General features: G+C 37.0%; 1 protein-coding gene across 3 annotated transcripts in view; it reads right to left on the bottom strand.

Moving 5' to 3' along the window:
* The window catches only part of LOC131062597 (uncharacterized), a 283,328-nt gene that overhangs the window by 18,598 nt on the left and 251,563 nt on the right, over positions 1–13,167 (bottom strand). For all 3 annotated transcript variants that reach the window (XM_057996285.2, XM_057996286.2, XM_057996287.1), the window contains 6 exons: positions 4,199–4,270; positions 4,007–4,078; positions 3,753–3,817; positions 3,550–3,652; positions 3,303–3,434; positions 2,984–3,127 (listed from right to left, as the gene is read on the bottom strand). In XM_057996285.2, coding sequence (XP_057852268.1) covers positions 2,984–3,127; positions 3,303–3,434; positions 3,550–3,652; positions 3,753–3,817; positions 4,007–4,078; positions 4,199–4,270 — 588 coding nt within the window. The remainder of the gene's footprint in view (positions 1–2,983; positions 3,128–3,302; positions 3,435–3,549; positions 3,653–3,752; positions 3,818–4,006; positions 4,079–4,198; positions 4,271–13,167) is intronic.

The raw sequence follows: 13,167 nt of genomic DNA, 5'->3' as shown, positions 1-13,167 counted from the left end.
CATTATATTCACTCATTTCACCTCATTTGTGTTGCAAACATATGTTTTATGAGAGCAGGTTGAAGAAAGGGTGGACAAAATTTGGTTTCCAAGATCAAAGAGGAGTTGAAGACTGATGTTTGTTTTGTTGTTTATATGATGCTATGTGACATGCAAATTTTTAATTCATGCTTATAGGCTTCACAAATATATATATATATATAAAGAATTTACATGTTTTTGTACTAACGAACCCAAACGAACCCAAACCCCTTTTCAAAATTTTGCCGTACCGGCGTACCGGGTTCTTCGAACCCAAACCGGCAACCTAGTCTATTGGCCCAAGATTTGGGGTTTAGGTTGGCAAAAATTGGTTGTTCACCTCTTGATATGTAAGAAATTCTTCCTCTGTAATGAAAGTGAGGAAAAATATCTTAATCCTTCTCCTATCTCCTAAATTCTTCTATTGTTGCCTAAATCCTCATTTAATTGGGGCTCTTGTATGATTTTATTCACCATTTACCTTAATGGTAAAAATATCCTTTCTTAGTTTTGGATTTTGGCACTGTGTGAGTGTGCTCGTGAAATGAACAAGGGAGGTTTTAGTTTTACGATTTAATTGTCTTAGAAAAGAAATTTTATTATTAAATTAAATCTAACCTTACCCTCGTGGCGGGCTAGCCCCACCACGCGGGACGGTAGTGTTTGGCTACCCGTAGGTAGCAGCACTACCGGTCGGTAGGACTGCTACCGATCGGTAGCAGTACTACCGGCAGGTAGTGCCTGCTGTTCTGGCAGCAGCACTACCGCGGGTAGGCTTTGGCCCCCGCGTGCCTTTGTAGCCCTTCGCGGTGCAATTTATAATATGCTGCTAATTTATTTAATTTTATAAAACGCAATGAATTTTAAAGTTGATTTAGTAAATTTATTTATTGAAATCAAGGCTTGAATTATTAATTCAAATTGGTAAATTTGGGTGTAATCTGGAAATGGATTAAATGTCTATTATTAATTCATATTTTATTCGGTTGAATATTTAATGTAGATTTTATATTCTTGTTGGAACATTGAATTGGAAATTATATAGAGAGGAATGAAGTTTCTGAACGAAAGGGTGTTTTATTTAATTTTCAATCAATGAAGTTGCAAGTGCTTATGATGCTGATTTTCTCAAGATTGTCTGAGTGAGGACTTAGTGAAATTAGCTTTCCTTGCAAAGAGTATTATTGTGATTGTTTCTCGTCTATGGTTCAGTTGTCCTATTGTGGCGTATTTGGTACCTTTGACCAAGTGATATATGATGACCTCGTTGTCTTAACCATGTAGTGTCTTTGCCTTATGGTTAACCAGGAGTTAGTATGTCTTTGTTTTGACCACTTGTTTTGGATAGTGGTGTTATGGCTGTCTGCTTCGCCATAGAGTCCTCGTGGAGTGACCATGTTTGTTTAGTGTCCTTTGAGAGAGTAGCTTTCGAGTGGGGGTCGCGCCCAAAGTGGATGGCTGGATAACCCATCGAGAGTCAGATAATAAGTGATAATCTAAATAATTGATTAGATGGGTAGTTTATAACATTATATAAGATATTGTACCTCGCGCATGGTTGAATGCTTGTAAAGGGCTCATGATGTAGTGGGAAGGCCTAGAATGGCAAACCGACCACCTTGTCTTCACGAAAGGCTGGTAGGGCCGCATGAGACTTAGTTGGAGCCGGAGATTTGGGAAAAGTTACCAAGATAACCCAGGATGGGGATCAGGACCTATGGAGGCCGACCATGGTAACCATCATAAGCTATGCGATGACACTCTCTCTTTAGGTTTACTTGTGTTTTGTGATGTTGAGTCACCTGGAATATCGTGGAGTCATATTGTGTTGTCATGGAGTCGTATTGTTTTGTCGACCATGTCATGCTTTTGCTTGCTTGAGGGTCCTTTGCTATCTCCTAGCACGGTGGGGTGATTCCAGTTTGGGATTACATGGTCGGGTGGTAGTGCCACTTCCCATCAGATGTTCTTGTTCATACCTTCATGCAAGGATTGGCTTCGCAAGTGTTCCTGTGGTTCGTGACTCATGCTCTATCTCATGTTTGGAGATTATTATTCTTTGGAGACCTATGTGGTCATTGTATCAATGAACTTATGTAACCTTGTGTTTGGTTAAGTTGGAACTTTATATGTATATTGAGAGCCATGTATTGGAAGATCAATGTAATTCTTAGTTTGGGATGTTGTTTATCAGCTTTCTTTATGATTTGTGTAAATGCTTGTTGGAGAGAAATTATATTGTATCCTTTCAATCTTTCAATGGTGTTACTATTATTGCATATGGCTTATTATGTTCTATGAGTTTTGATGGTTAATTGGATTAATCATAATTGTGGAATTTTACTGTTAGTTAATTCTTCGTTGGTAACCCTTAAGGGAATTCTGGAGTAAGTCTTCCGCTTGTGTTATTATTGTGCAAAGTTGTAATTAGTGCACTTAACATGATTATACTTTAAAAAAAAAAAGGTTTCACCCTTGTTGTGGGTTTTCCTTTGGGGTTCCTGGTGGGGCATTACACAAGCATCCAAATTTGCATCTCATCATTTTCTAAGGATATAAATTGCCTGATGCATGCTCAGGAACTCGTTTAAAATCAAATGTGTAATCTTATGCTCAACAACTGGATGATTTGAGGCATTCCTTTATTTCTCTTAGAACAAAAACTAAGCAAGAGACTCTCAAAATTAGTGTTCAATATTCAAATAAAAGATGCATTATAATCTCTTGTTTCTTGGAAAGTACACAAAATAACATAATCTAACCAGCATAATCAAGACAATTTTCCAGTGATAAAATTGTTATACAAGTTCACAACAAAACATAACCAAGAATTTTAGAAGAATATGAAAAGGCAAAATATTTTAATGTTTCATCAGTGTTCAATGTGGTTTTGTTGCCTTAAGAACTTATTAAAGACATCCTTGATTATTATTTAAGCACTACAAAACAAGAGTGAAACTACCTTTCCAATGTTATGAACAGAGTAAATCTGAAGCAGTTGTAAACAAAAGTTGAATAAAATTGTGGTCTCCTTTGCTTCCAGAAATGCAACTTGACCATCAACCCAATCCACCATGAATTTAAGCAATTTATAAACAACCAAAGACTGAAAAAAAAAATGAAGTTAGCATATAACCTGCAGGACAAAGCAACAATACTTAAAAATGCTAACAGTAATGTATTAGAATAAGCTGCATTTTGTTTCCTCGTATGAATCAAACTATGTAGAAACCAAAAATTCATTGGCATATCAAAATTGGAAACGTATAAGTGGTGTGCACCTGGTTTTTATAAACTTCTAGAAAAGTCAATAAAGGATTCATAACTGAAACACCCATCTCAAAATTTGCTTTTTGATTTCGGGGTTCAGTAGCTATTGCTGCTCCTCTTAAACGCTCTAGCAAGCAGGTTACCTGCACTACCAACCACAAAATGGCATTATATTGTTCATAATTCAACATTCTCACACATTGGCAACAATGATGCCATTTTGGTCAGACATGATAAAAGATAAAAGTTCCTTATTACCAGGAATATGATATCTGGCTTCTGAGCAAAGACATTTAGATCATTCTTTGTTGACATATCAATCAAATATCTAGTGCTTGGCCCCAATAAATCCCTCACATACCTAGAAAGGAGATAAATAAGCAATTCAAAGAAAACATCATTACCTTACAGTCAAAAAAGTTCTTGAAGTAAGAAGCATAAAGGGGTCTTAACAAACTTACTGGTTGGTCTCATCTGAGTTGCTCATGCCTGATGCTGAACGGCAAAGAGACTCTGCAAGTGATCGCTGAGTAGAGAAGATATATAATCAAAGATTAAAAGAATCTAAATTCAAAGTGGCAACAAACCATTGACAAAGAAACTAAAAGAACACAAATAAAATGATAACAGTAAAGGAAAAAAAATCAAAATAGATTCAAACATTTGAGGAAGAGTAAATGGAGGAGATATTATCAAAGACTTGCCAATCACTTACTTGAAGACGAGTTGGCAAGGAAAGAAGGGTCCTTTCATTTGCAAAGGCATTTGCAAATTCTTTCCATGGGTCCTGCAGTTAAATAAAAGTAACAAAACAAAATAACTTGGAAACCTGGTAGAATCTTGAATAAATTATTGATAAGGGCCAGATTTACTTGTAACAAACTGAAAAAAAAGGAGAAAAGCTGACCAGTGTGACAAGGTGGACACATATATTTCGCCGTCGAACCAAGGAACATAGTAACTTAAAACATGTAATTTCCTGTAGATTCAGACAAAATGTCATTATGGCTTAAGCAAGAACATCTATAAGTGGCAGAGGCATTGAAATTTCAATAGTTGGGATGACATAAACCTCATCAATAGTAATAACAATCTTTCGCAATATATTTAGAAGGATAAGTCTAGTAATCTCCATTGGTCAAAACACTGCTTCACATACAAGCAGCTAGGATATCCACTTATAAAATGATGAAATAAGCATGTAAAAGCTCAAAAATGTTCTCCATAAGACCTCCATGTTCACATAACTTGCTGATAAATTCACAGAATAATTCATTGGCAAAGGATATGATTATCGATTAAATGCTCAATGTAAACTAATTCAAACCATTGAAATTAAATTTTAATTAATGATTAATCTCAATTACATTTGAATCAGTAGATTTATTCATATTCTAAAATCCCATAGATCTGCAATCATAAGTTTCAACTGTTGAGACATGAACCAGCTAGGACTCAAACCTAGGACATTCCATACGCTGCTGGAGTGTTCTACCACTGAACTACTGGCCCCTCTTGGACCAATCCATTGTCGGTCCAGGTGTGGCTTATTTCCAACACCAACAGCCCCCCTTAAGCCACACCTCTCGTGTGCTTGGGGTTTCTAGCCTGGACCTGGCTTTGATACCATGTTGAGACATGAACCAGCTAGGACTCAAACCTAGGACCTTCCATACACTGCTGGAGTGCTCTACCACTGAGCTACTGGCCCCTCTTGGACCAATCCATTGTCGGTTCGGGTGTGGCTTATTTCCAACACCAACATCAACAAGCTACAATGAATGAATGAGAAGATGCCAGGAATACAATTTTTTATTCAGATCTTGCCACGTGTTGAGAATCCGTATAGTAGAATGACTGTCAACCAGTCCTGCAATCTGTTTGGATATTGAGGGACATTAATAGCTTTCTGATAAAGAAGCTAATACACAAAAAAAAATTCTCTTGAAAGATTGGTGTATCCTAGGTTCAGTGCCAGATGCACTGAGATTTTCATGTTTATATCTTTTTCTCTAAGAACCCCAGCACTGTTGTGTAAATGATAATCTGCTAAGAATTTCTTATAATAGCAAAATTTTGCTTGAAGTTTGGTTATTGTTTATAGAACCATTACATCTTTTAACTTCTATAAAAGAATTTTCAAGCAGCATGAATGTTGCATAAAAACCAATTGCAAACCAAAACCTATATCTCTGCAAATAAACCTTATATCCTTGGAAGTACGCAAATTATTTGACAGAGTGCTTACCAAAAAGTGCAAAAATTTGGTGATGTCTAGTAAGGAATTTTATAATGGTCTTAGAGCAAGTGATCTTGTCAGCCTGGTTGGGCTTGAAAAAAAGTGGATGGCTAAAAATTTGCAATGAATCCGGACGATGCAGAGTATATCACTTGCAAGAGTAGAAGGAGAAAGGGATGTCCTTAGTTCAAACTTAGAAGAGGAAGGAATATGGGGATAGATTGGACAAGCAGGATCCCAGTATCTTGGTCATGCTAAGTGATCTAGCAAGGGGGCAACAACAGCTCGTTCAGACCATAACCCAGATGATGATGACCATAAATGAAAATAACAGAAATAATTAAGGTGTTAATGAGAATAATGGCAATGATAGGCATAATAGCAACCAAGGAGAAAGTAGCAACACTAACATTCCAATAAACAATACCACGATAGCTAGTAGAACCACTCCTAGGCCTCTAATGCCTGAATTTTTGGAGGCACCATCTAGAGAACAAGCAAGACAGCAGGAAGGTGGTGAAGGTCGGGTAGAGTATATAAGGGAATATCAATCATTAGGTGATGAGTTTCATGCATCTATGTCCTTGGTAGAATTTTGTCACATAAAATACAAAAATAAACCTATAGGAGAGAGACGACAAGGGAACGACAAAGATTTACCATGCAAGGTGGGTAAGATAACCATTCCCATCTATAATAGTTCAAGTAAACTGCATGTTCATGGATGTGAAAGTTAGACACCTATTTCCAACTTAATCTCACGACAGATTTGGAAGCAATTAAGTATGCCACACTTCATTTAGATGGAGAAGCCCATGAGTGGTGGTACCATTTTTTAGTGACCTTGGGGCATGATAGTATCACTTCGTATCCTGATTTCACTAAGAGATTGATTGATCGATTTGATAGGAAGGAACCTATTGTTACGTTTTCACATCGCCTCATTGCAAATGGGGACCCCCTACTTTTTAGGTCCTCTTGGTTTTTTGGTTGTGGTTCTTTGGGTCTTTTCGCAACAATCCCTCCAGTCTCCCTGGTTTGCAAGTGTTTTCATGAATTCTGATCAAGTTTGCAAGTCGTTTGAGCAAATTTGGCTAAGTTTGGAACTCGTTTGGTCCATTTTAGGGTTTCGCCCTTTAGACTTAGATTTGAGGTCATTTCCTTAGGGTTTTGAAAAAAACTGAACATTGCATTGGAATCAGGACCCTTCAAGGAAGCTACCAAAGAAATTTGAGCGAATTTTAGGGAATTTCACTACCTCCCGGATTGTCTTTATTTTGCCAAAAATCAAACTTCCTATTTTTAGCAATTTCTATTTTTAGTATGTGTCATCTCGTCCTGGTTTGCCCTAATTTTGACATTTTGAAGTAACTAGTTTTAGTAAGTTTATTCTTGGCAGGCCTACCACAGGCAGGCGTCCCGACACTAAAGATTGAACATTCCCGAGTATTTGCCTAAATCCGGAATGTTGAAAAAGTAGACAGTTGGTCGAAAATGGCTGAGTCTAGAATTCTTTCCTTGGAAACCCTTCTAGATATGGCATGACTTGGACGGAAACCCAAGATCACTTAAGGAGGGATTCATCATGGAATTCCATTGGAGCTACATTGCATTTTCAGATCATATTTGGAACTACATTGCACCGCAGATTTTGAGATCAGTTCGGAGGCATTCATTGGTGGCATTGTGACTTGAAGACTTAGGGTTTCAAACCCTAACCTTGATGCAATTCATTGAGGAAGGTAGCGACTTGATCAAGGGAGGTTTGTTATGCATATGTTGGCTGCTAGGGTTTGGTTGGCAATCTGATTCTCAGAGCAGACCTTTGGAACAGTCCTTCTACATTTAGATCAGCGTTTTCATCCCTAATTGGGACAGCCCTGCACATCTCACTTCAGCAAATCCTAGCACTGCCATTAGGAGGTATTTTTGGAGCTGATTTGTATGTCATTTGATTGTAATACTTCTTTCTTGTTTGGAGGGATGGGTTCGCCCAACTAGGTTGTGTTTATCAATATCTTTTGGCATACTTCATGAGACTTGGTCTGAAATATATAACAACATTATTCTGAGTTTGATTCAGCAAATAAGGTCTTCATTTTACATTTTACTGCATGGTTATAAGTCTGATCTCTAGCAGCAACTTGTACATTGTCAGGATTCAGATTTTATGCAAGATATAAGTGACTGAGATGTTTATGCATGGTATTTCTGAAGATTCTGAGCATTATAGATTTGATATAATTACACAGGTCTGCAAGTAAAGTCAGATATTCACATTATTGGTTTGTAGTCTGCATACATTTTATTTCTGCAGTCACTGTTATTTCATTATATTTATGTTCTTTCTTAAAATAATGTGAGGGCAACAATGTTTCCATGAAATATCAAAGGTTGTTGATTGTGGACAGCATAATATTCATTTTCTACGCATTTCTATCTGAATTGGAAATAGTTATAAACCCCAAAACTTAAACTATAATCAGAAATCAAATAGCAGTGGGTTGTGTGCCAAGTGTTTGACGAATTGTCAAGCATCTAAAAATAGGAGAAAATAGTCCAAATTTAGCAAGGGTTCTTACAGCGTATGTATGAGTTGAGTATGGGATGTATGTGAATTGATGTGAAGTAGATGTGACTGATGCACAAAAAGATTTGATATTGCAAAAGTGCGGAAGATAGTTAAGAAGAGAGTTGAGATGGTACTTAGTGGTCAGAGGTGTTTGATATGATGTTGGTCACTTAACACAGTAGTTCAAGGATAATTTCATGATCAAGAGATCTTGTTCATTTCAATTCATTTGATCCTTTCCACTTGTCAGAAGGTGTGTTCCTTTTGGCAATTTGCGCACCCTTGTATCTTGTGCTAAGGTTGTGTGCCTTAGTCTTGCAAGTCCTTTTAGAGGCAATGAGCTTCTTGGCCTTGAGACTAAACTTTGTAATCAGTTATTCATATTGTGAGTGTGATTCTCACTGTGGTTTTCCCTATTTAGGGTTTCCCACATAGATTTGGTGTTCATGTCTATGTTGTGTTTTGTGCTTTCATGTTTCATAATTACAGTAACTAGTTAAGTATGGATGAAGTTCTTGTAAGTTGGATACTATTTTCAAAAGTGAGCATCGTTATCCTTCAACACAACATATTAATATAGCAGTGAGTCCTTTAGACTGAAAAGGAGGACAATTTAGAAAGATTTCATTAACTCAGCTAAATCTGGAAACATTGTAGTGATGCGAGTGTAGTATATATAAATACGTGTTCTTCTTTTGTGTTGTAGTAGAGAGAATAAGCTCTTTCTGAGTGTGTGTGTGTGTGCAGCTGTGTTTTGAGTTAATGATGCTTTAAGGAAGTTTAGCAGAGTTGTGGAATGGATTGAAGGAGTTAATTTTATTTGAAGAGTTTGAGGTCGGTGCCTCTTTCGGGTGGAGTGGGTGCTTCATCTTGCAGGGTGTGTTCTTTTGAGAGTTGGTGCTCTCTGGAAACTAGTAGTTCTTTTGTAATTTGGGTTGGTGCCCATTTCTTATTAATGAAATCTATTTGATGTCGTGGTTTTTTACCCGAAAGGGTTTTCCATGAGATATCTGGTGTATTTGTCTTTGTGGTTGCTCGTGTTTTTATATGATTTCAATATTTAAAAAAGTTAAATTTCTGCAATACTAATTCACACCACCACCCCCATTTAAGTATTGCCCATGTGCTCTTCAATTCGTATCAAAGCTAGTGCCTTCTGTTAAAGCTTAAAAGCTTGAACGAATGCTCTGGAAGGTCTTGCAACGAATAGAGCTCCTATGTTTGATGGCTCTAACTACGCCTTTTGGTGTGTCATAATGCGGGCATACTTGATGTCTCTTGGTTTTGATGTCTGGAATTGCATGGTGACGGGCTATATTGTTCCTCAAAATCCTCCATCCACTATTGATGAAAAAAAAGCTTTTGAAAGCAACACAAAGGCTATGAATGCAATACTATGTGGATTGTCAGAATCTGAATTTGTTAAAGTCATGCACTGCGATACTGCGATAGCCATGTGGGATAAACTTAAGAATGCCTATGAAGGGGATGAAAAGGTGAAGAAAGCCAAGTTTCAGACTCCCAGGATGCAATTTGAAAGTATGAAAATGAAAGATGATTAAAATGTTGCAGCCTATTTTTTAAGGGTAGATGAAGTAGTGAATTCTCTGATTGTGTGAACATTATTCTAAGTGATTGTGCTAAGTACTAGTGGAATCTATGATTGTGTGAACAATCCTCGATGCACAAAATGAAAAAGACAAATGGTATATTGACAATGGTTGTTCTAGGCATATGACTAGAGACAAAACCAAGTTTATTACTCTCTGAAGAACAAATGGAGGTAAGGTAAGATTTGAGGGCGATCCTTCAACAAAAATCAAAGGTAAAGGTACACTTTTATTGAATGATGGCAAAATAAAGGTTGAGAATGTGTTATTTGTAGAGGGTCTGAAACAGAATTTGTCGAGTGTCAGTCAGCTATGTGATTAGGGATATAGTTTAATTTTCAGTCTAGATTGTTGTAAGATCAGTAAGGATGGTATACACATTGCAAATGCTAATAGGGCAGTAAACAACTTGTATATTCTTGATAATGTTAAGAAACAGATCTTGGGAGTGTTTTCACTCCATCACTGAATTGCAGCTTGGACTCGGGGGAAGTTATTTCATTGTCACATTCTTTCAGCCCCGTTTCAGTTATGCAAGATGGTTTCAATTTTTGTAGGTTAGTTTTTGTCATTGATGTCAAAGGGGGAGAAGTAAATTAAGGGGAGTAGTATCTCAAGGGGAGCTGAAATATCCCCTGCAGTAGCTTGATTGAAGTACAGGGGATATTTGCTGACAATCTGACTGTCCAATCTGCGTGTTATGCGGGTTTATGTTTTGCGTGTTATGCTGATATGTTGTCTCAGAAATTTTCAGATTGTTGTAGAGGTTAACAGCCACATATTTCTCATGATTGCACAACTATAAATGACTCCTCGTGATAGAATGACTGCCTAGGATGGTTTTGCAACTAGTTCACAAACCATTACATTCATTTAGACATTAAAACATAGACCTTCATCTAGTTGTCATTACATCAAACACTTGCCATGAAATCTTCAGACATACATACTATTGGAATGCAACCTTGTTTCTCCTTATTTCAAAGATAATGATCAAATAGCATTATACAATATCTCCATTAATGACCAAGCACTTAGCATACATTATTCAGTAAGTCTGAAGACAATGGACAGCCATGAACATTACAAATTATCTGAAAGTACATTAGTGATGCCAAGAACCTGATATTGGAATCGCCTAGCTTAGTGTTTGAAGAAGCAAGCAATTTCCTGGATTTTGGTGCCTTCACTTGTCAAAATCGTCCCTACTGTTGTAATGGTGGACTGATAATATATTGTGATCAGCTTCCAAACTCTTGCCAAAACCTCTGAAAATGATCTGCTCCTCTTCCTAAGTATAGTGCTATCTCCAAAGATGGGGTTTGATGCCAAGATGAAGACTTATGAGCAATTTTGTAGGAAATAGGAGGTCAGATACGATTTATCTTCAGACCTGGTTTGCTACTGATTACTCTTTTTGCTCCTTCAAAAATACCCCTAGATGGATTGCCCTTCACTCCTTATGCCAGCGCTACCCTTCTTGATGAGATTTGATGCCACTATGGAAGTCTATAAACAATTATGGGGGTCTGATACGATTTCTGATTTCAGACCTGTTTTGCCACCAAATCCTTCCAATTTTCCTTCCTGAAAACTTCAATATGAAACGCCTTAAGCCCTTGATGATATCGCTGTCTTCAATGTGTGTTATGCTGCATTCAATAATAAAATAGGAACAGAATCATGGGTTTAGGGCAGAATATACGATTTTGTCTCAGATCTGAAATCTGATCAGCAGCTCTTGATTTCCACCTCTAATGATTCTTCAATAAGATTGCCTATCTCCTCCAATAAAAATCGATGCATTAAGGAGGCCCAATATGATTTGTTGAAGACACCATGAACCTCCCTACCATGTAGATGCAACAAAACTCGTTAGGCACGATGTGGATGACTGAGTTATGTCCCACTCTCAGCTGCAACCCCTCGGAAGATCTTTCACTCCCTCAGTTATGCTATCTATGGGAGTTTTTGTTCTCAAAGACAATAGTCTGTAGACACCCCATGGTTCTACAAAACTCAATTCAATATCAAAAACCAATCCAAGATGCTTTGAAGCTCAACTAGATCTCCCTTTATACTTTTTTCCAGCCCATCTCTAGAAGCTTCTAGAAATAATAATATATTATTTCACTTAAGTGACTTTATGATATAATATTTAGTTAAGTCACTTTATTAAATTAATCAAATATAAAGTCATCTTTTAAATTTTAATTTATTTGATAACTTTATAAATAATTAACTTAATATTATTAATTAAGCTATCCATGAAAAATAATAATATTTTGGACAACGTAACTAATTAAATTAATTAATTAATTCCTCTCCAAAAAAGGGGACATTATAGGAGCAGTATTGTTTTCTTGGTTTCGGGAGGTGGCAGTTGAACATGGGGTTGCCATCAATGACAAAGGGGGAGATTGTTGAACATTTTGTCATTGATGTCATTGGTTTACTCTAAGCAATAGAGTTTTGGGTTGAGCTGCCTGATTGGTTGCTTGAGGTGCTTGACTTGCTACAGCTGCTTGAGGTGCTTGACTTGCTTCAACTGATTGAGGTGGTTGACTTGCTTCAACTGATTGAGGTGGTTGACCTGCTTCAGATGCTTGGTTGTATACTTGAGTTGTGTGTGTGTCTACATCAACAAGCTCCTTGTCTACTTATGTTGCCATGTGTCAAATCTCTTGCCAAGTCATCCTTTGAATTTTCAAAGGGGTCGGTTTCATTAGAATTCGAATGTGATAGCTACTTGATTAAACTTGTATCCATGAAGCTGTACGTGGTGTTTTTTCTTGAAATAAAGTCATTCCTTTAAAGTGCGATGGTAGCTATATTGGTTCATTGGTTTCAAAAATCTATTCTTGGCATATCGTGGAGTATTTGATCACATCCTTTTTGGTCACGGCTTTTGTAATAACTAGCAGCTTCAGTTTCTTTGTAGCAAGTCTAATCTTGGCAAATCGTGGAGTATCGATTTCATCATGAAGTATCGTGGCTTTTTCTTTTTGGTATTCTCAGCTGTTGGTAATATTAATGATGCCCAGAGTTGTGCGGGCTATTTCAGGTGGAGGAAGCCTTTAGCAGAGTTAGTGACAACATGTATTGAAAACTCCTGTGGTGACATTTCATTTTTTTTTGTATGTGCTGAACGTATATGCTGGAGCGGCGATATTGTATTTTTCTAGAAATAGGCGGTATGGTGTATGTTGAAAGACATACAGAAATATATGGACTCAGAAAACATATTCTTTTTGTTGAATAACGGCTGGACTTATCACTGTCAACATTATCAAACGTGGGTGTTCCATAAACATTTTTAATAAAAATCTGGAGTTGTGCTCTTAACAGAGGTAAAGGCATAAGTATTTAAAAAGAAAAAAAAGTCTCTTGTATTGTGGCTGCAGTGACATTGATTTCAGGCTGAGTGGGTGTATTGACTTGAACAGTGGTTGAAG

This window comes from Cryptomeria japonica, chromosome 6 (genome assembly GCF_030272615.1).
Source record: "Cryptomeria japonica chromosome 6, Sugi_1.0, whole genome shotgun sequence".
Classification (NCBI taxonomy): domain Eukaryota; kingdom Viridiplantae; phylum Streptophyta; class Pinopsida; order Cupressales; family Cupressaceae; genus Cryptomeria; species Cryptomeria japonica.
Note: the sequence above shows the minus strand (reverse complement) of the source record. Positions and strands in the feature narration are given on the sequence as shown.